Source organism: Brassica rapa, chromosome A08 (assembly GCF_000309985.2).
Source record: "Brassica rapa cultivar Chiifu-401-42 chromosome A08, CAAS_Brap_v3.01, whole genome shotgun sequence".
In the NCBI taxonomy this organism is placed as follows: domain Eukaryota; kingdom Viridiplantae; phylum Streptophyta; class Magnoliopsida; order Brassicales; family Brassicaceae; genus Brassica; species Brassica rapa.
Window position 1 is genome coordinate 9,317,835 of NC_024802.2, and position 26,957 is coordinate 9,344,791.

At 41.2% G+C, this 26,957-nt stretch overlaps 4 protein-coding genes across 6 annotated transcripts; 2 read left to right on the plus strand and 2 right to left on the minus strand.

The window, feature by feature from the left end:
* Positions 1 to 6,922: 6,922 nt before the first annotated feature.
* LOC117127501 lies at positions 6,923 to 7,942 on the minus strand. The gene has a single exon (XM_033278047.1). The coding sequence runs from the start codon at positions 7,940 to 7,942 to the stop codon at positions 6,923 to 6,925; it is 1,020 nt and encodes a 339-aa protein (XP_033133938.1).
* A 128-nt stretch (positions 7,943 to 8,070) lies between these two features.
* On the minus strand, positions 8,071 to 19,031 carry LOC103833484. The gene is made up of 3 exons (XM_009109567.1): positions 19,006 to 19,031; positions 8,962 to 9,439; positions 8,071 to 8,850 (listed from the first exon to the last, which is right to left on the minus strand). Exons 1-3 carry the CDS (start codon positions 19,029 to 19,031, stop codon positions 8,071 to 8,073), a joined length of 1,284 nt encoding a protein of 427 aa, XP_009107815.1.
* LOC103833452 (auxin-responsive protein IAA1) lies at positions 18,555 to 20,786 on the plus strand. The gene is made up of 2 exons (XM_009109536.3): positions 18,555 to 20,139; positions 20,223 to 20,786. Exons 1-2 carry the CDS (start codon positions 19,964 to 19,966, stop codon positions 20,560 to 20,562), a joined length of 516 nt encoding a protein of 171 aa, XP_009107784.1. The 5' UTR covers positions 18,555 to 19,963; the 3' UTR covers positions 20,563 to 20,786.
* A 1,883-nt stretch (positions 20,787 to 22,669) lies between these two features.
* LOC103833453 (acylamino-acid-releasing enzyme) lies at positions 22,670 to 26,837 on the plus strand. Of its 3 annotated transcripts, none has more exons than XM_009109537.3 (16): positions 22,670 to 22,910; positions 23,103 to 23,278; positions 23,345 to 23,660; positions 23,740 to 24,156; positions 24,254 to 24,328; positions 24,475 to 24,613; positions 24,742 to 24,890; positions 24,982 to 25,064; positions 25,157 to 25,278; positions 25,369 to 25,447; positions 25,542 to 25,722; positions 25,813 to 25,996; positions 26,066 to 26,257; positions 26,338 to 26,406; positions 26,493 to 26,569; positions 26,673 to 26,837. In XM_009109537.3, the coding sequence occupies exons 1-16, from the start codon at positions 22,768 to 22,770 to the stop codon at positions 26,737 to 26,739; spliced, it is 2,469 nt and encodes an 822-aa protein (XP_009107785.1). In that variant the 5' UTR covers positions 22,670 to 22,767; the 3' UTR covers positions 26,740 to 26,837. The 3 variants fall into 3 exon arrangements, with proteins under 3 accessions (XP_009107785.1, XP_033132801.1, XP_009107786.1); XM_033276910.1 differs by having other exon boundaries at positions 22,788 to 22,983; positions 23,087 to 23,278; positions 26,673 to 26,832; XM_009109538.3 differs by lacking the exon at positions 22,670 to 22,910 and adding an exon at positions 22,967 to 22,985 and having other exon boundaries at positions 26,673 to 26,832.
* The last annotated feature ends 120 nt before the right edge of the window (positions 26,838 to 26,957 follow it).

A 26,957-nucleotide genomic window follows, 5' to 3' on the forward strand; every position in this document is an offset into this window, starting at 1 on the left:
AGATATAGAACCTCCTAGTAACTAAAACATTTGTGTTATGATAATAGACCAGGTGGATGGCCCCATACACCATATGCGAACATAAATACAAGTTTTAGATTTATGGTTATATGTCTATAATCTATATTTATTAAATCTTACACATATCATATAATATGTTTATAATTAGTATGAATGCTTCGTTATCTGATTATATATGTAAAGTAAAAACTAGATGTTAGATGTATATGTATTTGTATATCCTCATTTTATATTTAAAATATTTTATGCATTGTCATATGAGTATAAACATGGTCATAGTTAGTGGTCAACAAAAAACAACTATTGCTAATCTTAATTAACTTTAGTGAAAAAGCTAAATCATTTTTAATATGATTCTTATATTGATAATTACATTTATCATGATTACTATATATATTTTCTTATGTTAACATATCGTATATGCTTATATAATTATTTATACATGTCTATATGTAGTATTAAGTAGTGTTTACTCAGAAAATCAACCAGACACGAACTACAACAGGCAAAACAATACCGTATATTCTAGGTAGATGGTGTTTTAAAGATGGATTTTGGAAAGATAATAATGAACCATATTCAAAACAAAGGTGGTATAGTACGTTGGAAAGTTTTGATAGATTAATAGGAACGAAAAATACAAGAGTGTGTCAGTCGTCATTCCATGCGGAGATAGAAGTTTTAATTTGGGCAATGGAATCTACGAGGAACCTACGACAATTTACAGTTACGTTTGCAATGGATTGTTCTCAATTGGTGAAGATGGTTTCTGAACCCGAAGAATAGCCGGCTTTTGCAAATTATTTAGAAGATATAAGGTTCTTGAAAAGCAGTTTCCACAGTTAGGCGCTCATTCATATACCACGGACGCAAAATGTAAGGGCGGACAGTCTAGCGCGCAGTGGAAGAAAATAACCGTTTTTTTGTTGTCCATATAGATGTGGAGCTATCAGTTTGTTTTACAGAATATGTATGAGTCTGTTTAAATTGCTGACAAAAAAATATATAAGTAGTATTAAGACTCGATGGAAAAACTATATTAGCCATATTACTGCATTATATTAACATAAAAAGAATTAAACTAATATTTATAATAATTAAATAAAGATAAATTCAAGATAATATGGATGACAGTTTAGTTTCCAACACTACTATCATTCCAGTCTTAAGAGTGTTCGTCCGAGTCAGTTGCCAAGAAGAACCGGAGTTTAAAATCAATAGTTAAATACATTAATTAATATGATTTTGTTATATAGTTGGATAATAAGTATATAATATACCTTGATTGTAACTCGTTAATTTCAACACATCAAAATTTCACGATACCTGATTGTATTTGTCGAAATCTGTAAAATAACTAATTTGAAAGTAAATCTAATAAGACTAGTGACAGTTAATAGGCCTAAGAGTTATTGGTAATTTAACCAAATAACTACAAAATAAAGAATATCATCTGGGAATTGATTAATATATGGATGATTTTGTTGTATATTCATAAGAGAAAAAAAATTAAGAATATAACCATGCTACAGAAGCAAGCGGCGGATGGGACAATTTGTGCACAAATCTGACTGAAATCTCCTTCTAGGCGCGTGCGTTTGACATTGACGTTTTAATACTAAATATGTGATACTATACTACATACCAAATAGTATAATATCCACAAAGGAGTCAACTAATTACGAAGTTGTGTTTCATCCATTAGATGACTATATTTTACATGATTACGATACAATATATAATACTCGACACAAATACAAAAGCCCTTTATTTTTTTGTATGTCATCAATGTTTAACCAATTCAAAGGGACAAAGTTTGTATCACGGCTTGAGAATGTTAACATACATAACAACCGTATTAGGAGACAATTTTAGTTTTGTCGCAAAATTGCAGATATGAAACAAAGTTTACAAGATGAAGATAAACAATATGCATGGAAAATTAAAAGAAACACCATTGGTGAGTGCATAAGACTCATGTAAGATGAAATAAACGACACAAAATCACTCATTGCGTGAGTACGTCCTGGTTAAAGCTGGAGAATACTTCAACGGCACATGTCTTGCGACACCAAGGGAGGCTCACAACTGTGAGGATGGTGTATCGATCAAGTTGGCGTATCGCACTGAGTTCCAGGAGAAAAACGAGAGGTGGAGGAAAAGAAGAGACGGTGGGAGAGATGAGGAGATAACGGCTGGTGATGGTGGTGGAAGAGGAGACCAATGGTGATGAAACAACTGGTAATGATGGTGGTGGCAGTGCTACAAGTGAGAGAGTAACAAAATAATACATATTGTGATACAAATCTATTTTATATGTCGCTAATAGAATAGTTCTCTCAAAAATAAATCCATTTGCAATGTAGTGATCGAAAATAAATTTGTTGAAATAGTGAAGAAGAAGAATCATGGAGTCTAGAAGGATATACCATTAGCATAGGGTTGATGGAAGTGTCGTTAGAGTTGATGAAGTAGGAGACAAAATAGCCATAAAAGTTGGAGGAGAAGAAGAGATGGTAGGAGGAGGTGATGAAACAATGATTGGCGACATTAATGGAACACAAGACAAGGAGCTCGTGGAATAGTAAAGAAAAATAATAAGGAGATGGACAACGAGAAACAATTTACACAGACAGAATAAAAGTATATCATGCTATACTAATTATAAAATAGAATAGAACATGTCACAAATTTACTGTTCATCTTCTCCAATTCAATCAATCGCTTGATTCTTTATCTGCTTAAAGATCTGTCAACGAAACTATTTCTCAACCCTCTAATTATATTCAATCATACCGGACTTACCATATTCATTGACTGGGTTTTCAGTTATCGCAGTGTTGAGAACCTTCAATGTTTATATATTCATAAAATTGATTCTTCCATTTATGCGAACAGTCTCCAAAACTAAAACTATTTCTCTAAGATATAACTTTTTCAACTATTGTTCAGAATTGATTCCGTCAGTTTTGTATAATAAGAGATGAACTTTATCTCATCTCTTTTCACGCACAACTAAGAACTTTTTTTGTCTCTTTTCAAAATAATATATAACATATCATAGCCAAACACTTACTATGTGTAAAGACTTAATATTTTCTGGCTTATGTACATGACGCCAAATTTCCCTTAATATATCAAAGTTGTAATAAACATATTTCAACATCTCCAGTTTGTAAACAACAAGTTGGTTCTCGCTCAAACTGAATGACAATGTTACATACGGTTTGGTATTCAATTTTACATTCACTATATATAACAAACAATTTTATGACAATTTATATTTTTATATATATTATATTATAAAGTGAGAATGACTATACCTCTCATCTTCAGTAGAGGGACTAAGAAAAACAAGATCGTTTCCTCTGTTTCTGAATTCACCATCAACAATTTTAAAGTCAAGCTTTTGTGGATAATATCAGCGAATCTGGGATGATAGAAGTACAACAAAGAGGATACATTGGAATGGACTGAACTATAGTGGATATACTTAATTTGAGTTTATATACATTATTGGTTGTCCTCGTTCTAGCAACGTTTGTCTTTATCTTAAAATATTTTATATAATATCATTTTTTTCCCTGGAAGTCATCAACAAAATAGACAACACATTCATGATAATTGTTATTTGGATTTTTTCCCTCGAAATAAACAGCATACAAAAAGATATGCATTTGTACATGATACCAAATTATTATAAATTGCAATATAATAACAATATATAGCAGAAAATTATAAATTTAGTTAAACACTTAACCTTAGAATCAACCAAAATAAATTTCAATTGTACAACTGTACAATAACGCCGATTCACAAGTCATATGTTGGGAGAACATATATTTGGTGGATGTATTATGGACTTCTACCTCTCAATTCAGTAGATGCGGATAACTGTGGAAAGACATCTCTGGACAAATCCAATTAATGGAAGCACATAACATAAGATGACAGAAATCAACTTTGTATTTAGAATTAGAATCTCTCACATGGGTGATGGAGAATATGTTACGTCATTCAATTTGTCAGAATTTTTTTTTTTTTTAATTCTTTATTTATTTATAATCTGGCAGAGAAACTACAACGATACACCTACTAAGGTGCCCACAAACCGGTATTTTTAAAAAAGTAAACAAACTCCACAGAGCCCTATCTATACAAGAGCGAGCAAACTACTTACCAAAAATACCTCAACTCCTTCGAGACCTTCAACGTTTCTCTCCTGCAAACTGCTGAAACTCTTCACTTCTCCTTAACCTAAAATAGACTGAACCAAGTGCCAAGCAGAGTGGTATCTGTCCTTCTAGAGCTGTGCACTCTAGATAGAGGGTCTAACCGTGCTTGAATAACTTGTTTCATCTCAAGAATCACTGCTTGTGCCGAGCGAAAATTCTGATTATGAATCTGAGTGTTCCTCTCTTTCCAAATACAATATAAAGCTGCCTGGTACACGAGCTTAATTATCAGCTTCTTAAACTCATCAGGGGAGGGGTTTCTCAACCATCTCAAACCATCTTCAAACAAAACAGGGGGATGAGCATTCAGTCTAGAACAAAAGAATGTCCATACTTCCGAGCTGTAAGTGCAATCAAAGAACAGGTGCTGGCGAGTCTCATCTGTCTTGTTGCATAATACGCAAAATGAAGGCACCTGACCAACTCCTCATTCTGTCTCTTGTACCCAGCCTATTGCGAGCACACACCCATGTTATAAAAGCATGTTTGGGTATCCTTCCCTGGAACCACACTTGCCTATGCCAGAAGACAGCCTCACCTTGTGGATGAAGAGCTGACCAAGTATCTGCAGTGGAGAAAGAGCTCGTTGCAACACTGTTGCCTGGCTTCCACAAGTATTTATCATCTGCTTCAGATGAAATGATAGGTGCTGCCTCTGGTAAAGACTCGCGAATCAAAGTGATGAGTCTGTTTCTACTGCGGCTCCTGCTTAGCCACCAATTGCCATCTCTTATGGCTTCTGCAACTACCGCATCCTCATGTAGACCTACAACTCCTGGTCCTCTAGGTCCGGTTATATCAATTAAAGGACCCAAGGAAGTCCAGTTATCGTGCCAAAATCTAGCACTAGTGCCTTTGCCCACCTCACAAATCAGCATAGGCCTCGCAATATGCCTCAGATTGCACAGGCTCTTCCAAATCCAGCTATCACATCTCTGCGGTTGTAGCTCCCAAAAGTTTTTATCTCCAATCAAATGGCTTCTAACCCACGAAACCCAAAGAGAACCCCCTGCTGCAAATAACATCCAGATCAATTTTAATCCGAGTACTTGGTTCCACTCCTCTAATCTTCTTAGACCCAAACCCCCTTCCTCCTTTGGTGTACAGACTGACATCCAAGAGATTTTAGCTCCCCTAGCTGTAGTCGGAGCTCCTTTCCACAAGAAAGCATTACACATCTGTTCCAGTAACTTAATACATTCTTTAGGGATGATGAATATTGAAGCCCAGAACGAGATGGTTGAGTAGATTACAGCTTGGATAAGTTGAAATCGTCCTGCAAAAGACAAATGTCGAACTGTCCAAGAGTTGAACCTGAGAAGGATTTTATCTAGCAATGGTTGAAAATCACTCTTCTTCATCTTTTTTGACGACAGTGGCACTCCCAGATATCTAATGGGTAAGGAGCCTTGCTTGATACCCAATCTGCCTGCCAACTCCTGACATCTCACGGTGCAACCCCCATCTAACAGTAACTCAGTTTTCTCTTTATTAATCTTCAGACCTGAGATAGCTTTAAACTCCTCCAATATACTCATAATGCCAGTAAGAGACTCATCAGAACCATCAAAGAAGATCAGGACATCATCCGCAAAGCTGAGATGAGTGATCAAAGGAGCTTCACACGAAGGGTGAGGTTTAAACACCTGATTCATTGCCCCTTTATCTAGCATCTTGGAGAGCACATCCATCGCCATCACAAATAACAACGATGAGATTGGATCACCATGTCGCAGCCCCTTCTTCCCTTCAAAGTGGCCATTCATCTCGCCGTTAACAATAATCGAATAAGTTAGAGTGGTGATGCATTCCTTGACCCAACCAATAAACCTATCTGGCATGTCAAAGGACTTGAGCAGATTCAAAACAAACTCCCAGTGCAAATTATCATACGCTTTCGAGAGATCAATTTTTAGACAGCCTCTCCTCGTCTCTCCCTCCTTGTGAAAATCTGTTACCAGTTCTGATGCTAATAGAACATTTTCACACAGCAACCTCTTCTGAATGAACCCCACTTGGTTTCGTTGCACAATGCCATCAACCACAAGCTGGAGCTTCTTCTTAATTGCTCTCGCAATTATTTTATATATTGTTGTGCAGAGTGCAATAGGTCTGAACATGTTCAACTTGTCCGCTCCGACTACTTTCGGGATTAGAGAGATTGCAGTCTCATTAAACCCTTTTAGCATCCTACCTCCCTGAAAAAACTCTTGCACTGCCAGCACCGAATCATTTCCAACAACCTCCCAAGCTTCCCAAAAGAACTCCACCGGAAAGCCATCAGGCCCTGGAGCTTTACTCTTAGGCATAGAGAAAAAAAAAATGCCTTTAAGCTCCTCCTCTGAAGGGATCTTGATTAACGCCTTTTTAATCTCAGCCGAGCATCGAAAATTTAACAGAATCCTGAGTTCCTCCACTGAACAAGGAATTATATCTCTACACACAGCCCCAAGGAGGTTTTGAAAATACGACACCACCATATGCTTAATGTGCGCTTTGTTTGTGATTTTAACCCCTTGCGCATCAATCAGATATCTGATCGCATTCCTCGCTTGATGAGCCACCACCGAATTGAAATAGAACTTTGTGTTTGCATTGCCATCTTTGAGCCATCTGACTCGAGACTTTCTGATGAAGAACACATTCTGAGCACACTCAAAAAACTTTCATTTCTTTCTTGCCACAAATTCTTCTCGGAATAATGAATCTCTAGGTGCAGTCATCAGATTTTCCTGCACTCTCTTTAGATTCATCATAGCATCTTTCGCTCTCTGTTGAATATTTGCAAACCCCACTCTATTAATCTCTCGGCAGGCCTTCTTCACTGCTTTCAATCTTTGTTTAAGAGAGAACATCTTTGAACCCATCATAATGTTCTCGCTCCAAGCTGTTTGTATATCGCCTATGAACCTTGGATGGGTAGATAGGAAAGAGAAATACTTGAAGCTTGAATTTCTTATCTCTGAAGCCACCTCAAAGTCCACTACACAAGGAGCGTGATCTGAGTCCCCTGGAGCTTCAAACATCTCTACTGTATCTAGAAAACTTTGCCGGCAAGAATCATTCCCCAACGCTCTGTCAAGTTTCCTAAGAATAGGATCTTCTGGTCTTTCGTTAGACCAAGAGAAGAAAACCCCTCTCGTTTCTAAGTCATCCAACCCACAATCCACCAAACACTCCTGCAACTCCCCCATCCCACTCACCGGGAGATTATAGGAAGCAATAGAAAAGTGCTCTGACGCTGACCGAATCTGATTAAAGTCTCCCAAAACAAGTAAGGGGAGCTCTTTAACCAAACTCAATCCCGAAACCGTAACCAACTCCTCCCACAGACTCCTTCGTTGAATCTCTGTATTGTAACCATAGACAAAGATTGCTGTAAAAGACAAACTTGTCTCCGGTTCAAACACACCACAAACCACCATCTGCTCTGATTTACTGTAAACCACAACCGAGATCGCTGGGTCCCAAACCACCCAAATACGCCCTCCTTCTGATCCTGAATAATTTGTCTCATATCTCCATCCTGGTACTACTGCCTCAACCACCACAACAGCATTTGCCTCTCGAACACGAGTCTCAATAATAGCCCCAACTGAAAAACGACCACTTCTTATCCAATCCTTAACAACTCTCTGTCGATCCGTACTGTTTAAACCCCTCACATTCCAACTAAAAGTCTTCATTATCATAGACTTTGTGGGGCAGTACCTCAAAAACTCACAAATCAGAGATCATGTTTCCTCCCCGAGGTCTCCCCTCGGTTTAGAAACATTGGAATCTTGTTCTTAAGCAAATGACCTCCTGAAGCATTTCATATCACCCTTTGTTTTCTTTTTTGCGCACGCCCTGCTGCCTTTGGCAAAAGCCAGATATGCTCCTCCTCATGAGAAACTGCGCAAGTAGACTCTACTAACTCTTTAAGTACACCGCATGAGTCCTCTTGCTTCTTCTTCTTCGAGGCTAAAACTTTTGCTTCTGCTGATGAGTTTGATGGTAAAACTTCCAAATCCTCAGTTACGAGTCCCTCGTTTCCTTCACTTTCTGAAGAAATATCACGATATGATGGAAGCAGTGAGAGACTTCTTCTACGAGCCCTGGCTCTGGATCTCGACCTGGCTCTCCTTTGAGTGTGCGGAGAGGCCGCAAAAGACTTAGCTTGAGCTGCTTGCACTGCTTCACTTCCCTGTCCTGAGTGTGGGACCTGCATCTCCACAGGAGCACTAAATGTCGAGACAGATACTTCAGGTGGAGCCATAGCAACCTTAACCCTGACTTGCTCCCTAGACTGAGACTGCGGCTTTCTCTTCATCAAAGGCTTGGGGCAGCGGTTTAATAGATGCCCAAACTTCCCACAGTTACAACACTTAGGAGGAAGTTTTGGATACTCAATCTTTATTCTCACTGAGTTTCTCTCAGAGTCCCTCACCTCCACCACATTGGGGAGAGACACTGATAGATCAATCTCGATTTTAACTTTTGTATCCCCGAAATGGTATGGATCCAATCTTGACTTTTCAGTGTGTAGCGGCTCTCCCACTGCGCTTGCTATCACACTGATACCATCTAGTGAGTATAATTGAGGCGGAACGTTCTTGAGAATGACTCAAGTAGGTGTGTACTTCAGCTCCAGGTCCTGCAAAGACCCCTCTGCCGACCAGGGGAAAACAGAGACTGCACAATGGTCAACTTGCTAGTAACCGACTTGCAAAACCCACTCTCTTGACTGCACGTTAGGGACGTAGATCAAACATGAAGTTTCTGAAACCATCCTAACAGTGATGTCTCCAAATTTACCCCACACCGGATTCAGATCTGCGAAAATCTTCCCCGGTGGAGGACAAGTACCGTGAAAATGAGCGACGATGTGGTCCTTCCAAATCTCTGCTGTTTTGAGAAGGACTGAGTCTGGAGCTTGAACCACCGGAGTGCCGTCTTCGAGGAAAGTTGGATTAGAGATTTTTCTGAGATTTCTGAGCGAGGATTTGAGTCTTTGAGCATACGAAGGGCCTGAGGAATCTGAAGTCGAGGCTAGGGCGGAGGAAGACTGAAGCTTTACGTCTAGAGCTGTGTTTGACAAGCGGACTTCTTCGGAGGAGAAGGATTTCCCTTCGGGTTCCAACGACGACGGCTCATCGGTCGGAGTTGATGATTGCGGATCAATGTGGGAACCGAAATTCGCACTGTCGATTTCCGTTTAAATAAGGAAACTAGGAAAACCCTAATTTCCCAGAGGTCCCGGATCTCTGCGAGAGCCAACGACAAGTGATCGAATATATGCGGAAATCATGAAAAGATAACAAACGAGTTTAGAGAAAACAGTAGATCTTATTTCGAGTCCGCGTAAGAGCGTTGCGATCATTACAAGAGAATACAAAGGCTTTGGCCGCAGGGGCCGTCAGCGAGTTACCTAGTTCTAGCAACATAAAACCCTAATCCTAGTTGAGTCGCAGCTCGATAACAAAGGACGAAAAAGATATCTAAAAGGCTTAGATTGCTTTCGGACTGAACCTTGTTAAAGGCTGCCTACGTACCCCTTTCGAGGATCAAGCCGAATGTAGTTCAATTGATAGAGCTGGACAAGAGATCGAACTGCCTGGGCGAGTTCGTCTAGTAATTGAGTGCCAGTCATAGAAACCGAACTTGTCAAGAATAAGCCTAAAGTTTCTAAGTGCAGAGAATTCCGAATCTAAAAAGTTCTCCCTCTTGCTCCTCGCCTAGGACTCCTTATATACTAGCTCCAAGGTCGGTTTACGCTTTTACTCTTCTGCCCTTAAGCCGTCATAGCATAAAAATGGAGATATTCCATTTTTCCCTATCTTCACAATTATCTTCAAAACTTCCGTATTTATCCGCGGAAACTTGACATTTATCCTTCCTTGTAGACCAAGCGTAAACCAAGCTGTGGTTTACGGGCTTTTGATTAGGAAAATCGTAGGATGGGCCTCGAGTCGTGTTTTAGGTCCCTTTGGGCCGTCTTCCGACTCGACACGTTTACTACGAGTTTTCCGCGGTTTCTAATCCGCGAAGTTTGATCGATGAATTAGAATGGCGGGAAACATGGACTGAGCTTGCTACGGTCTTCGGGAGATAGCATTCGAAGGTTTTGACGAGAATGCAAGAACTGGTGTCGTATTGACGTTCGGAAAGGTTCAATCGCTACACAGCGACCGAACTTTGGCTCGAGCCCGGTCGCTTCGTAGCGACCGAGCGGGACGATCGCTCGGTCGCTACGTAGCGACCGAGCGGGACGATCGCTCGGTCGCTACGTAGCGACCGAGCTTTGGCTCGAGCTTGGTCGCTACGTAGCGACCGAGCGGGACGAGAGCTCGGTCGCTACGTAGCGACCGAGCTTGGCTGAGCTCGGTCGCTACGTAGCGACCGAGCTGTGTGCATGCTTGGTTGCCGCGTATCGATCGAGCTTGGCTTGTCCGCGGTCTGATTTCCATACTCGAGCTTGTCCGCGGCCGATTTGGATACATGTCCGTTGCCTTCGGACAATCGGTATTTAGTGGTTCGATTGAGATTTGGACGATATTTTACTGCAAAGCTCTTCGTAAAGATTTCTTTACGAAGATTACTTTTCGTAAAAACGGTTATGCTGATTTTTACGGACTTTCAGACATTGATTCCGTCGTGACCGATTTTGACCCCAACAGTTAGCCCCCCAGCTCGTTAGAATCATGAGCTTCTATCGTGAGGTTCTAGCGAGTGGCTTGGCAAGTTAGGCAAGGTAGGTGAGTTAGGCGGAATCAATGGTTGAAAAGGTCTGTGGTAAGTGATCTTCTCGCTCTCCTAAAAGTAGAAAACGCGATAAGATTGGGGCTGCGCCTTATGACGGCTGCCTACGTACCCTTGTTGAAGGGATCAAGCCTTTCGTAGTTCATCTTGGAGTTAAGGTTCTTATGACTAGTTTTCCAGTAGGACCTTTATGGTATAGTTTTTATGTAGCGGTTATAAGGCGTGTTGCTGCCGATGGCATTTTGTATGGGTGTAGAGGGAAGACTACGAGTTGTCGTCTCGTAATCTAACTCTGTGTGAATTGCCATATCCATAATCTGTTTCGAGAGTTTTCCGCAGTGTGTAAACTTGCGGGATTTTCTGAAGACGTTCGAATATTGGCAAAGAGACAAATTTTGGGATCTCGTATCAGGGTGTTTGATACTATGCCTAGAGATGTTAGAGACCAGTGCGCTGGGTTTAGGGAAAGACCTAGGTTTACTCCTGGTTTTAGAGGGTGCGATGACTAATTCGACTTACGTATCCCGTTTCAGTTTCATCCTGATTCCATACCGATTTAAAGTCCGCGATAGGTTCTCGGCTTATACGACTTGTATGGTTGGAATCGAGCATCTCTCCGGAGACCGGAAGTGCTGGACCAAAATTTCGGATTTCTTTTATAGCGCTATTATCCTTGTGTCGGATGTAAGAGAGTCATCTTCTACGAGATGGCTAAGTCTGTTTAGGACGTTAAGAGTTTGTTGTGATCAGCAACAAACTTAATGGTAAAAATTACTATTTTGAGTCTTCGCGAAGAATATGTTTTGAGAAGATGTTAGTGCGTATGACTGTCTGGTCTTCCATGAAGGTGTTTTTATCGAGGAAGGAAATTTCGTCGAAGAACTAATCTTCAGGCGTCCGCGACGTCTCGCGATGCTGAAGATTTGTTATTCTTTCGTATGCCACGTTTCGTGCTTGAAATGTTCGCGGGCTTTGAAGATATTTCGCGATGTTGCGAGGGTTTAGTATTAGCCCTGTGTTTGAGAAACATTCTGGTTTGACTAAGAATGTTCGCAGCCAAAAATTGTTGTTCCTGTTCGGATGCTAATAGTTTTGTTTGCGATCGAGGAATTATGACTGAGGTGTCGTGTAAATTTGTCCATGGGAACAAGTGTTTTCCTTCATGGTGCTTTGTGAAGAGTTGGCCTTCCGAGATGTATTTCGTGCATTTTTTAGGATGTTTCGTATAGCTCTAGAAGCTTTGTTACGAATTTTTCCTTACATGCCGCGTATTGTGGTTAAAACGTTGCGGGCTTAAAGTGAATTGTGGAGCGTATTGAACTTGGTCAATTTTCGAAAAGTTTAGATTTTCCGTTAACCGTTTGGTTGTTAGGACTTAGTTTCGTTATGAAGAATTTATCATATGATTTCCGATTGTGGGCTATACGATAATTTATCATATCATATAACCGATTTTACGAAGGTCGTAAATCAGTGATATGTATACATATGTCAAAGTAGCATTGTTTCTGCGGGTTCTACGAGAAACGTTCCCGCTGTGATTTTGATCTTAGGTGAAGGTTGCTTGGCGTTACCCATGGAGTATTACCGAAGTTTATTTCAATACGATCTAGTCGCGGAACGTTTTTCATAGGTTTTTCGAGAGGATTCTCATGACACATTTGTTTCTTGAAAGAATTGGTCAACCAGAAGTGGATCTAGCTAACCATCGGGAGGAAAGTGCTTCTTTTAATGTGCACGATGCTACATATATTCTCGAGTTTTCTTCGTCGCAAATGTTTTCGATACTTTTCCGTGACTTACTTGGTACAACGGAAACTGAAAGAAATGCTTTGGTGATTGAAGATTTCTCGCCGCTAAGTTTAAAACGAAACTGGCTTTCTGAAGCCGGAAAAGGCTTCAATACTTTGGCTAATCGTCGAGTTTCAGTTTGATATTGGTACAAGTTTTCTGTACGCATGATTGCGACAAGAAATGATGTATAGTTTTTGAGATTATGTTCATGATCGTCTGGATATGTTGCTAGCGTTTAGACGAATATTAAGATTGTCGTTTGCCTATTCTTGACGATTTGCAGAAGTTTTTTGAAGTTTGGGAGTATACGAGTATAGTATACGTACCTACTCCCCCTTTTTTTTTACGAAAGAAAAACGGTTGAACCGATACTTTGAAGGGTTGTGTACGTTTCCTCTCCTGATGTTTGGAATGATCGATAATTCGGGACGATTTATAGACGACGCTTGGACTGTGATTTGGTTGTTTCCACGTTGACGACTTGGGATATGTCGGTTCCGAGAAAATTGCCAGAAACGAATCGGTTTTAAGACGACGTTCATGTCTCTAACTTTTTCTCTCTTTAGGAAGCGAGCTTGATATGCGTGGCGATCATTTCTCGACTTTCGGAGAGTTTAGATCGGTTTGCAAGATTTGGATGAACAATTATGGGACAATATATCGAGACAGGAAAAATCGCTTAAAACTTAGTTCGCTAGACTATCCGCCTAGGTTTTACGTTCCCTAAAGTTCTATGGCAGCCTCAAAGTAATTTCCTACGAAAATTCCAAGTCTGATTTCAAAAATTTCAAGTCGGAAATACCTTAGTTCTCTCGAAGATGCAGTTTTGTCCCTTCTCAGTTTTGCGTGCTCATTTCCGTTTCCTATTCTCGTGTATGTTCGCCATTTCCGATATTGGTGTTTACCCTTTGAAACTTGACATTTATCTTCCGAACTTGACTGTTATCTTCTCCTTAGATAAGACGTCGATTTTTGTAAAAAGGTCCAACGTAATCGTATAGTTAAGGCGGCTAAGGTGTTAAGTTAACCATTGCCGTTTTATACGATTAATCTGAATCCATGCGAGAAAATAGGTCTTTGCGGTTTTTTTTTTATATCGTAAAGTCTCAATGGTAACTTCAATCGAGGCGAAACAAGAGACGTTTCGATCGAGATTCGAAAGTGAACGCAAAGATGGAGGTAGGGTGAGCAGAAACAAGCCAAGGAGTTTAGGATGAGGTTTACTTGTTTTTGTCGTAAAATCTCAACGGAAACTCCGATTGAGACGAAACCAAAAGCGTTTCGATGAGAATTCAAAGGAGAACGCAAAGGAGGACCCCTTTGAGGCCTGACAGGTTGCTATAGCGAGTGAGGATGTCATCTCGGTCGCTATAGCGAGTGGAAGGGAGCCGAGACGAGTCCCACTTGTTTTCGTCGTAAAATCTCAACGGAAACTCCGATTGAAACGAAACGAAAAGCATTTTGAAGAGGATTCAAAGGAGAACGCAAAGGAAGAACCCTTTGAGGACTTACAGGTCGCTACGTAGCGACTGACAGTCTGACAGGTCGCTACGTAGCGAATGGAAGCAAGCCAAGAAGCGTCCTACTTGTTTTCGTCGTAAAATCTCAACGGAAACTCTGATTGAGACGAAACGAAAAGCGTTTCGACGAGGATTCGAAAGACAACCCAAAGGAGGACCTTTCTGAGGCCTTACAGGTCGCTACGTAGCGACTGACAGTCTGACAGGTCGCTACGTAGCGAGTGGAAGCAAGCCGAGACGAGTCCCACTTGTTTTCGTCGTAAAATCTCAACGGAAACTCCGATTGAGACGAAACGAAAAGCGTTTCGACGAGGATTCAAAAGAGAACCCAAAGAAGGACCTTTCTGAGGCCTTACAGGTCGCTACGTAGCGACTGACAGTCTGACAGGTCGCTACGTAGCGAGTGGAAGCAAGCCGAGAAGAATCCCACTTGTGTTCGTCGTAAAATCTCAACGGAAACTCCGATTGAGACGAAACGAAAAGCGTTTCGACGAGGATTCAAAAGAGAACCCAAAGAAGGACCTTTCTGAGGCCTTACAGGTCGCTACGTAGCGACTGACAGTCTGACAGGTCGCTACGTAGCGAGTGGAAGCAAGCCGAGAAGATCCCACTTGTGTTCGTCGTAAAATCTCAACGGAAACTCCGATTGAGACGAAACGAAAAGCGTTTCGACGAGGATTCAAAAGAGAACCCAAAGGAGGACCTTTCTGAGGCCTTACAGGTCGCTACGTAGCGACTGGAGAGTTGGCTTGAGCTCGTCACTACGTAGCGACCGAGCAGCGTGTTCGTGCTCGGTCGCTACGTAGCGACCGAGCAGCGTGTGTGCTCGGTCGCTACGTAGCGACCGAGCAGCGTGCGTGCTCGGTCGCTACGTAGCGACCGAGCCGTGTGAGTGCTCGGTCGCTACGTAGCGACCGAGCAGCGTGTGTGCTCGGTCGCTACGTAGCGACCGAGCAGTGTGTGTGCTCGGTCGCTACGTAGCGACCGAGCAGTGTGTGTGCTCGGTCGCTACGTAGCGACCGAGCAGCGTGCGTGCTCGGTCGCTACGTAGCGACCGAGCAGCGTGCGTGCTCGGTCGCTACGTAGCGACCGAGCCGTGTGAGTGCTCGGTCGCTACGTAGCGACCGAGCAGCGTGTGTGCTCGGTCGCTACGTAGCGACGAGCAGCGTGCGTGCTCGGTCGCTACGTAGCGACCGAGCAGTTGTGTGCTCGTCGCTACGTAGCGACCGAGCAGCGTGTGTGCTGGTCGCTACGTAGCGACCGCAGCGTGCGTGCTCGGTCGCTACGTAGCGACCGAGCAGCGTGTGTGCTCGGTCGCTACGTAGCGACCGAGCAGTGTGCGGCTCGTCGCTACGTACGACCGACGGTGTAATCGTTTTGTGGTGTTTCTTTCGCGATCGTAGGGGTTTTTCACGGTGGGGAGAACAAATAAGCCTTCCAAATGTTTTCGGAAAACGTGTGCCCTTATGCTCGAGATGTTTACGGTTGATAAGATCACGTAGCGACCGAGCAGCGTGTGTGCTTGGTCGCTACGTAGCGACCGAGCAGCGTGGTGCTCGGTCGCTACGTAGCGACCGAGCAGCGTGCGTGCTCGTCGCTACGTAGCGATCGAGCCGTGTGAGTGCTCGGTCGCTACGTAGCGACCGAGCAGCGTGTGTGCTCGGTCGCTACGTAGCGACCGAGCAGCGTGCGTGCTCGGTCGCTACGTAGCGACCGAGCAGTGTGTGTGCTCGGTCGCTACGTAGCGACCGAGCAGCGTGTGCTCGGTCGCTACGTAGCGACCGAGCAGCGTGTGTGCTCGGTCGCTACGTAGCGACCGAGCAGCGTGTGTGCTCGGTCGCTACGTAGCGACCGAGCAGCGTGTGTGCTCGGTCGCTACGTAGCGACCGAGCAGCGTGTGTGCTCGGTCGCTACGTGCGACCGAGCAGTGTGCGTGCTCGGTCGCTACGTAGCGACCGAGCTGTGTAATCGTTTTGTTGTGTTTCTTTTTTCCGCGATTAACGTAGGTGTTTTTCAGCGGTTTTTTTGGGAGAACAAATTTTATCCTTCCGAAATGTTTTCGGAAAACGTGTTTTGGTAAAACCCTTATGCATCGAGATTTGTTTACGGGGTTTTGATAAGATTTATCGTTTCCCTTCTTGTTTACAGGGAGGAATCGCGAGCTTGTTTTAGTGCTCTTCCTGTGGCGGAAGGTCGCGACTAAGTTTTCGATTTTGTTGAAAACCACGGCGTTTGCGTAAGCGTTGGCCATAGGAGCAGTCAGTGCTGCGAGTTTGTCTTTCATATATCCAAACATCGTTTCGATCAAGCGTTTTGTGGCCATGAGTAAGAGTAATCCGTAACCCCCCCTCCTTCTAGCGCCAAACTGTGGGAACCGAAATTCACACTGTCGATTTCCGTTTAAATAAGGAAACTAGGAAAACCCTAATTTCCCAGAGGTCCCGGATCTCTGCGAGAGCCAACGACAAGTGATCGAATATATGCGGAAATCATGAAAAGATAACAAACGAGTTTAGAGAAAACAGTAGATCTTATTTCGAGTCCGCGTAAGAGCGTTGCGATCATTACAAGAGAATACAAAGGCTTTGGCCGCAGGGGCCGTCAGCGAGTTACCTAGTTCTAGCAACATAAAACCCTAATCCTAGTTGAGTCGCAGCTCGATAACAAAGGACGAAAAAGATATCTAAAAGGCTTAGATTGATTTCGGACTGAACCTTGTTAAAGGCTGCCTACGTACCCCTTTCGAGGATCAAGCCGAACGTAGTTCAATTGATAGAGCTGGACAAGAGATCGAACTGCCTGGGCGAGTTCGTCTAGTAATTGAGTGCCAGTCATAGAAACCGAACTTGTCGAGAATAAGCCTAAAGTTTCTAAGTGCAGAGAATTCCGAATCTAAAAAGTTCTCCCTCTTGCTCCTCGCCTAGGACTCCTTATATACTAGCTCCAAGGTCGGTTTACGCTTTTACTCTTCTGCCCTTAAGCCGTCATAGCATAAAAATGGAGATATTCCATTTTTCCTGATCTTCACAATTATCTTCAAAACTTCCGTATTTATCCGCGGAAACTTGACATTTATCCTTCCTTGTAGACCAAGCGTAAACCAGGCTGTGGTTTACGGGCTTTTGATTAGGAAAATCGTAGGATGGGCCTCGAGTCGTGTTTTAGGTCCCTTTGGGCCGTCTTCCGACTCGACACGTTTACTACGAGTTTTCCGCGGTTTCTAATCCGCGAAGTTTGATCGATGAATTAGAATGGCGGGAAACATGGACTGAGCTTGCTACGGTCTTCGGGAGATAGCATTCGAAGGTTTTGACGAGAATGCAAGAACTGGTGTCGTATTGACGTTCGGAAAGGTTCAATCGCTACACAGCGCTGAACTTTGGCTCGAGCCCGGTCGCTTCGTAGCGACCGAGCGGGACGAGCGCTCGGTCGCTACGTAGCGACCGAGCTTGGCTGAGCTCGGTTGCTACGTAGCGACCGAGCGGGACGATCGCTCGGTCGCTACGTAGCGACCGAGCTTTGGCTCGAGCTCGGTCGCTACGTAGCGACCGAGCGGGACGAGTGCTCGGTCGCTACGTAGCGACCGAGCTTGGCTGAGCTCGGTCGCTACGTAGCGACCGAGCGGGACGATCGCTCGGTCGCTACGTAGCGACCGAGCTTTGGCTCGAGCTCGGTCGCTACGTAGCGACCGAGCGGGACGATCGCTCGGTCGCTACGTAGCGACCGAGCTTTGGCTCGAGCTCGGTCGCTACGTAGCGACCGAGCGGGACGATCGCTCGGTCGCTACGTAGCGACCGAGCTTTGGCTCGAGCTCGGTCGCTACGTAGCGACCGAGCTGTGTGCATGATTGGTTGCCGCGTATCGATCGAGCTTGGCTTGTCCGCGGTCTGATTTCCATACTCGAGCTTGTCCGCGGCCGATTTGGATACATGTCCGTTGCCTTCGGACAATCGGTATTTAGTGGTTCGATTGAGATTTGGACGATATTTTACTGCAAAGCTCTTCGTAAAGATTTCTTTACGAAGATTACTTTTCGTAAAAACGGTTATGCTGATTTTTACGGACTTTCAGACATTGATTCCGTCGTGACCGATTTTGACCCCAACAATCAATGGAATCGGCGGGGGAGGAATTTCTCGACCACCAACGTGAGGTCAGTGGACGGCGCGACTCAGAAAAAACCCTAATCGCCTTTTGCGTCGCAAGAGAGAAACCTGCTTTTTTTTGTATTCGTTTCTTGAGCTCCAATTTATCAGAATTTTAGAACGGACTGCATGATATCACCATGATTAGAGAACCTCAAGCATGGTCAAATTTCTCAACAGAGTTAGAAGATATAAAGACTCTTCAAAGACATTTCCAAGCATCAAAGGTATCCTACATTCTTCTAGGGCAAAATTTAATTTTAGATTCTCTAATTAGAACTGCAAGATTTTTTCATAGTGAACTTTGTTTTATTAGTTGTTCTATTCCGGTTTTGTTTGTTAAATCACCTTAAATTTGAGTAATAAAATGACTATTTAATATAAAAAGAACACAAATATATTATATATTTTTCCTGAATGAAACAAAATAACAAATAGTTATCTTTGATCTGACTATTAGAAATTGAATTGACAGCTTCAGGGATGTTAATCCAACTATCACCTCCAAAATGATACAGTTCTAGTTCTGCTCTTCTTTACTTTGATCACCGATCATCCACCTCCTCGTCTCCCATAATCTAATCTCCCAGTAAGAGCATTATTATCCATGAGAACACTTCTAAAGTTCTTTAACAAAAAAATATCAGTATTAAAGTCTAATATACTTAAAATCTTTAATATTAATCTTGAAATAAAAATTATATTAACTAAGAGTTGACAAGTGTCTTTTAGTGCTCTCAAAATTGTTTCAGAAGCTCTTCATTAAGAACACCATTACATCCTCTTTCTTCACTTTTTATTATTTTGTTTTGTTTAATAGTGAGAACACATATGAGAACATATCTAAGAACATCCCATTGCAAATGCCCTTAACTTCTCACTATCTCTATAACTGGATTATGTTTTGTAATTGGTGTGTAAACCACTATTGGGCAAGGTCCACAAAAGCTAAAGCTCTGTTGGGCCTGTATTGTTTGTTTTCTCATGTTTTCCATCGTAAAATCAGTTTAAAAAAGAAAAAAAGAAAAAAAAACAAGATACAGTAATCAATATCAAAACCTTGTGTCATCTACTCAACGTGTGGTTTTAGAGGTAGAGAAGTTCTCCCATCTTGTTCTTCCTTTTGTTGGGTCCTCCTTTACTTCATTGACCATAAGAGAAAGAAACGGCTAGGATGTCGCGTACGCAACTGGCGCAGACAAATCAGGACCGTTAAAAGTAACGCGTCCAAATATCTCAGTGTCCCATCTTTGTCCCCTTGCCTCTCACTTGCCCCCTCATCCTCCCGACAACGTCATAATTCCAATCTCCCTCCCCTTTAACCCTAATTTCAATGCACGTCTCAATATATAAACTTATCTCTCTCCCTCCCCATTTCTCAAAACCCAAGAAAAAAACTCCATAGCATTTCAAGAATCTTATCACAAACCCATCAAGAAGAAGAAATATAAGCTACAGAAGAGATTGTAAGTTTGAAATAAGAAGTAACAAGCGTCCGAGTGAGAGTATGGCGTATGAAGAAGTCATCAATGAGCTTAACCTTAAGGACACAGAGCTTCGTTTGGGATTGCCCGGAACAGATGAACAAGCAGAGGTTTCTTGCGTCAAAAGCAACAAACGTCAGTTTCATCAAAGCAACGACGAGCACAATCTAAAAGAAGAATATCCATCTCCTCCTGCCAAGTAAGTTGAGATCTGAAGTTCTATTTTATAAATATCATTCACTAGAGATGTACTAACGATGAATCTTTGTTTGCAAACTTCAGAACACAAATCATTGGCTGGCCACCAGTGAGATCGAACCGGAAGAACAACAAAAGTGTGAGTTATGTGAAAGTGAGTATGGACGGAGCTCCATATCTGCGTAAGGTAGATCTCAAGATGTACAAAAACTATCATGAGTTTCTAAAAGCACTAGAGAACATGTTCAAGTTCACAATTGGTGAATATTCTGAGAGAGAAGGATACAAAGGATCTGGATTTGTACCAACTTATGAAGACAAAGATGGAGATTGGATGTTGGTGGGTGATGTTCCATGGGACATGTTCTCTTTATCTTGCCAAAAACTCAGAATCATGAAACCATCCGAAGCTCTTGCCTTTTGATCCTCTGTTGTCAAGAAAACCATTTTTGTTTTTGGTAAAAATTTCTCTCAGAGTCTCCTACTTTATTTAGAAATCTTTTAAGAAAAAGAGAAATTGTGTACAATAGGAATAAGACTGATCGACATAGTTTCAAATAGTTGTAACAGTAGATTTTAATTATGTTATACCAGTTTTGATTATACAAGTTATGATAATCTAATGCGATTGCACCATTTGCACATGAATGAATAAATGTTTGTAACCTTTTTGATAAAAAAAAATTCCGCTAAATTTATTTATGTGAAATTACATTAAGTACAACGATAACAAGAATACGATGAATTACATAATTACATCATTAGAAGCCATATTTAATTTGTCATCCGAGTGTCAAACATATTAACTTTGTCAGCTTTCTTCTGCTTATTCACTTTCGATCTCTTACAATTTTCATGTCTGGTTATCATACACAAAATGAAACTCCAAACCTTATATCACAACATAATCACTATAAACATCAAAGATTCATTTGTTGTATAATATTGACCAACTCCAAACTTTGATCAAAATATATTTTTCGGAAAAAAATTCAATATATTGATTCTTTCAAAAGGAAAAGAAACTGAAGTTGCCAACTTTCAAAGATACAACAAAAGAAATACACTTTCAGCTCGGAACCAATGTCTCTTCCATAGCCATTCCCATGGTCTCACTAATGGTTATGTTTTGCTCATATAAGTATATTTGTATCCAAATATGAGCATTTTATAGATTCTTCCTTCTGTGCGGCTATCAATCCTCTTCTTTTGGCCATTACACTCTCATCGCCAAATTGTAGAGTAGCCTTCAATTCAACATATAACTTCTCCCACAGATTATCTTCCATCAATAAAAGGAAAATGAAAAGCCCGATTAAAATAAGGAAAAAAATTTCCTAACTACACGAAGTTTACACTAATATGATGGAAATCATCCAATATATGAAAATGTGTCAACAACTACACTAAGTTGAAAGTTCGGGATCAGAGAATTAGCGATGATTCTGATTTAGTGTAAACTTGACATATTCACATACACTGGATGGTTTCTACCATATTAGTGTAAACTTCGGATAGCTAGGAAACTTTTTTCCTTAAAATAACTCTTCACAAGTTGTGGAAATTGCCATAGATGCATAATGGATGCAACTAGATGCAACTCATACAATATCTCACTCGGGATCAGAGAATTAGCGATGATTCCGATTTAGCATTATCCATTGACAAATCGAATCACAAGACTGTACCAGATTTATCACAGTTGAAAGCATCAACCAAAACAATAGTGATTTATTATTCTCCCGGAAAACAATTCCAGTCCCTTTTTTGGATAATTTATGCCTACAATAAAGTTTTGGAGATAAATGAAGAATATAAAATTGGCCTATTTAGCTAGAAATCAAAATTCAGGGTGGTAATTGCAGATCTATGCAAAACTTTTTAATAATTGGCGAACCATGACAATTTTTCCATGAGTTGCCAATTATCTCCTTTACCCACACCTTCCTCGTTACCTGCTACCCGGATTACTCGCAAATAATTAAATTTGTATTGAAAACGCAATACACTTGGCGAAACCGGTTACATTAATTTAAAACTATGATATTAGATATAGCAACCGGATGTAGCTCTAATAATTAAAGAGAGAAGAGTTTTGATATATTTTACAAATTGTTAGGACGGATGCTAAAGTTACCGGTCAACAATATTTTGACCTCTCGGTTTCACTATCATTTTCCCGGACCTCGCCTTTCAACTGCATTTCTGATCTGGTTCTGGGTCTTCCGTTATGTTCACCCAGTATTAATTCGTAGTCTGGTAATTTGGGAACTCTTGAGGTTGTTTGCAACCGGATATACCTACAATAATTGCAGATAGAAGAGCTGTGAGATATTTTACAAATTGATGTGATGGGCGCGACAGTGTTATGATATTTTTTCCATTAAATTATTAAAATTTTCTCGTCAACAACATTTTGACGTGTCAGTCGACATTGTGTATTATTTAGTTGTGGATATGAGGACACTTTTGGTATTACCTCATTTTGCACAGTCTCTCTACCAGATACCCAATTACCTCCCATAACTTTGCTATCTAGTGCAAATTCCCTATAAAATTTCAATAGAGGCACTATAATGGATGTGACATCGAAAGTTTGCAACTTTTATAATATAAAAGATAGAGATAGATGGCGAGAATCTATACGCACTCTGCACTCACTTGCTCCACTAATTTGGGATTTCACTTCCGTTCCTCTTCCTCCCATCTTCATCTTCGTCGCCTTATCTCCCCCACAAGTCTCACTCTTCCACTCGCTAAAACCCAATCCTCGTAAGTGATCGATGGGTGCTGCTTTGATGGGTTTGTCTATTTGACTGTTTTCAATCCAAAAGTCTCATCCTTTCTGTATGTTCTGTTCAGTGTCTGATTGTTATATTGGTTGGTTCTGTTAAGACAGTGTGTGGATGATGAATCTGCTTACTGGAATCGTTTTGTAATCAATTAGAGATCTGTTTGTTTCAGTTGGACTGGAAGAAGAGTTGTAGCCATGGATTCTTCTGGAACTGACTCGGCTAAGGAACTGCATGTTGGCTTGGACTCAGCTACTGAGGAAGAGTATGCCACACAGTCAAAGTTACTTCAAGAGTTCATGAGCATTCCCACCCTTGACAAAGCTTGGATTCTCAGCTCTGATTCTGGTAATGACTCCAACTTTGGAATCAAGATCATCTGACCAAATGAAAACGATGATTTCACTTTTATAGGTTGTCAGGCAATGGTTGCCATGAGTCAAGCAAACCTTTTGGCTAATAAAAGGAGGAAGTTTATGTTATCTGCTCTCATCTCCAAAGACGAAACTACAAGTAACCAATCTTCTGTCAACTTTCACTGGACTCCATTTCCAGTTGAGATGACTGGCGCATCGGCCTTTGTCCCCTCTCCATCAGGTCTGAAGCTTCTTGTGATTCGAAACCCTGAAAACGAGTCTCCTACAAAGTTTGAGATATGGAGTTCGTCTCAGCTAGACAAGGAGTTTCATATCCCACAGAAAGTTCATGGCTCTGTATACCTTGATGGATGGTACTAGACTTTTCCTTTTAGCTGTTTTTTAGCTATTGGAGAAGTGAGTAAAGGTTATGTGTGTGTGTGTATGATGCAGGTTTGAAGGGATCTCTTGGAACTCAGATGAGACTCGTGTTGCTTATGTTGCAGAGGAACCATCTCCTCCCAAACCTACGTTTGACCATCTTGGTTATTACAAGAAAGGAACTTCTTCGGACAAGGATATTGGAAGCTGGAAAGGTCAAGGAGATTGGGAAGATGAATGGGGAGAAGCGTATGCCGGAAAAAAGCAGCCTGCCCTGTTTGTTATCGATGTTGACAGTGGAGAGGTGGAGCATATCAAAGGAGTTCCAAGATCGATAAGTGTCGGACAGGTTGTTTGGAGTCCAAACAGTAAAGGCTCAGCTCAGTACTTAGTTTTCGCTGGATGGTTAGGAGATAAAAGAAAGCTTGGTCTCAAACACTGCTACAACAGACCATGTGCCATTTACGCAGTTAGATGCCCAGAACCTAAGTGAGTTTTTTTTATTTGGCTTCTAGAAGACAACTTGATCACTCCTTTATTTCGAAAAAGTATTTGATAGAGAGTTTTGTCTTTACTTGTGTTCCAGAGATGATGCTAATGAACCATTCCCTGTTCATAATTTGACTAAAAGCATAAGCAGCGGTTTTTGCCCACGGTTCAGGTTTACATCTTATGACACTTTCTCTTGCCTTCTAAAACCATTGTTCTCCTTGTTACTCTGTTTATCTAACTGAGCCATCTCCAACAATATATTAAAGACTTACTCTCTCTCTCTCTTCACCATACGTTTTTTTCCTTCTCTAACAGCAAAGATGGCAAGTTTCTTCTGTTTTTATCCGCAAAGGCCGCTGTTGATTCTGGGGCGCATTGTTCAACCGAGTCACTTCACAAGATTAGCTGGCCAAGCGATGGGAAACTTCCTGAATCAACTAATATCGTTGATGTGGTAAAGATTATACAGACCCTTTGTGTTTCTGTCTTTGTTTATTTCCCTATGGAGGCTTCAAACTTTCTCTTATGTTATTTTTCTTTCTACACTCACTTTATATTCTTCAATGTTATTTGAAAATGCAGATTGAAGTTGTGAATTGTCCCGATGATGGTTGTTTCCCTGGGCTCTATGTCACCGGACTTTTGAGTGATCCGTGGCTGTCAGATGGCACTCTTATATTGTCTTCCTACTGGCGCAGTTGTAGAGTAATACTCAGCTTAAATTTGATAAGGTGAGTGGTGAATCAATATGAAAAGTTTACAAATAACTTTCATCTGCTGCGGTAATTGATAATAATATCCTTTTATCTTGGGGAATTACAGTGGTGAACTATCACGTGTCAGCCCTAATGATTCTGATTTTTCATGGAGTGTTCTTGCACTTGATGGTGATAATGTTGTTGCTGGTAACATCTTTGAGCAAGCTCTTAATCTCAGTTACTAAGATTAAACACACACCAGTCTTGAAAGAACATTGTATATTTTTCGTTGTGAGAAGTGTCTAGCAGTCCAGTGAGTGTTCCTGAAATCAAGTATGGAAAGAAAGTTCTTGATCCATCTGGAAAGCCTTCATGGCATTGGTCAACTATCCAAAAACCAATATTTAAATGCTCTGAGAAGGTAAAAATCGTATTTGCCAAATCCTCCTGATGCATATGATGTTAAGATCTTCCTTGTGTTCATCTTTTGGTTTATATTATAATGCTGCAGGTGACATCAGGGCTTTCATCTCTTCAGTTTAAAATTCTAAAAGTTCCAGTCAGTAATGTTTCTGAATGTCTCACCGAAGGTACTTTTAACACTTAATCTTGCTTTTACAAACAAGATGTTCATTACAAGTTGTTTTAGTTTTTGGTTTGATATACTTTCATGGCACATGGCAGGGGCCAAAAGACCTTTTGAAGCTATATATATATCGTCTTCAGAGACCAAGGAGAATGGGAAATGTGATCCTTTAGTTGTTGTCCTCCATGGAGGCCCTCATACAGTTGCACCATGCAGCTTCTCCAAGCAGTTGGCATATCTCTCCTCAATTGGATACAGTCTGCTGATTGTAAATTACAGGTTCACATTTACATCTCTCATATCCTCACTAAGTTACCAACAACCAACCTTCTTCTAGTGATTGTAACTTAGTCTTTGGTGAATTGAAAGGGGTTCGTTGGGATTTGGGGAAGATGCTCTGCAGTCTGTACCTGGAAAAATTGGATCACAGGACGTGAACGATGTTCTCTCAGCTGTAGATCATGCCGTCGAAATGGGACTTGCAGACCCGTCTAGAATAACCGTGCTAGGTGGTTCTCACGGTGGGTTTCTGACCACACACTTGATTGGCCAGGTACTGTTATTCACTCTCACCTCTATAGTGATGGCAATCACCATTCTTATACTAATAGCTTTGGTATAGGCGCCGGATAAGTTTGTGGCAGCAGCTGCGAGGAATCCTGTATGCAACATTGCATCAATGGTTGGGATTACGGATATACCTGATTGGTGTTTCTTTGAAGCTTATGGTGACCAGACTCACTACACAGAAGTCCCCTCACCTGAAGACATGTCTCTGTTTCATCAAATCTCTCCTATATCACACATCTCAAAGGTTAACACTTAACGACACCACTTCCGTTCTTTGATAAGGTTTGTTGACATCCTATATATTAAATGATTCTTCTTGTGCAGGTGAAAACACCCACTCTGTTTCTTTTGGGAACTGTGGATCTCCGTGTTCCTATTTCAAATGGATTTCAAGTAAGATCAGTCTTCAACTTGGTTAAGTTTCCAGATCCCAAACTCATTGGTGAAGTTGTTTAATTCCGTGGTCTTGATTTGTATAGTACGTTAGGGCGTTAAAGGAGAAAGGAGCCGATGTTAAAGTCTTAGTCTTTCCTAATGACAATCATTCTCTAGACAGGTAAAAAAACTAATACAAAAGCTAAAGCATATGTGTGAGGAAAGTTTTGTATTTTAAGAGCATGTTTTTGCAACTTGTGATTGTTTTTTTTTTTTTTTTGCAGACCGCAGACGGATTATGAAAGCTTTCTCAACATTGCTGTCTGGTTCAACAAGTATTGCAAGCTGTGAACATCTTGTGATTGTTATCGTAATAAGTGAAATGAAAATAAAAGTACTTTTTAAATCAAATACTTGACTTTTGAATAAAGGAATTTGACTTTATACTATTTAGGAAATAATTAAATTAGGTTTTAAAAATAGAAAATTTATATATTTTTTGATAAAAACGGGACTATATATATATGCCGCCCATATGATAGATATTGATAACAAGTACGCCGAACTTT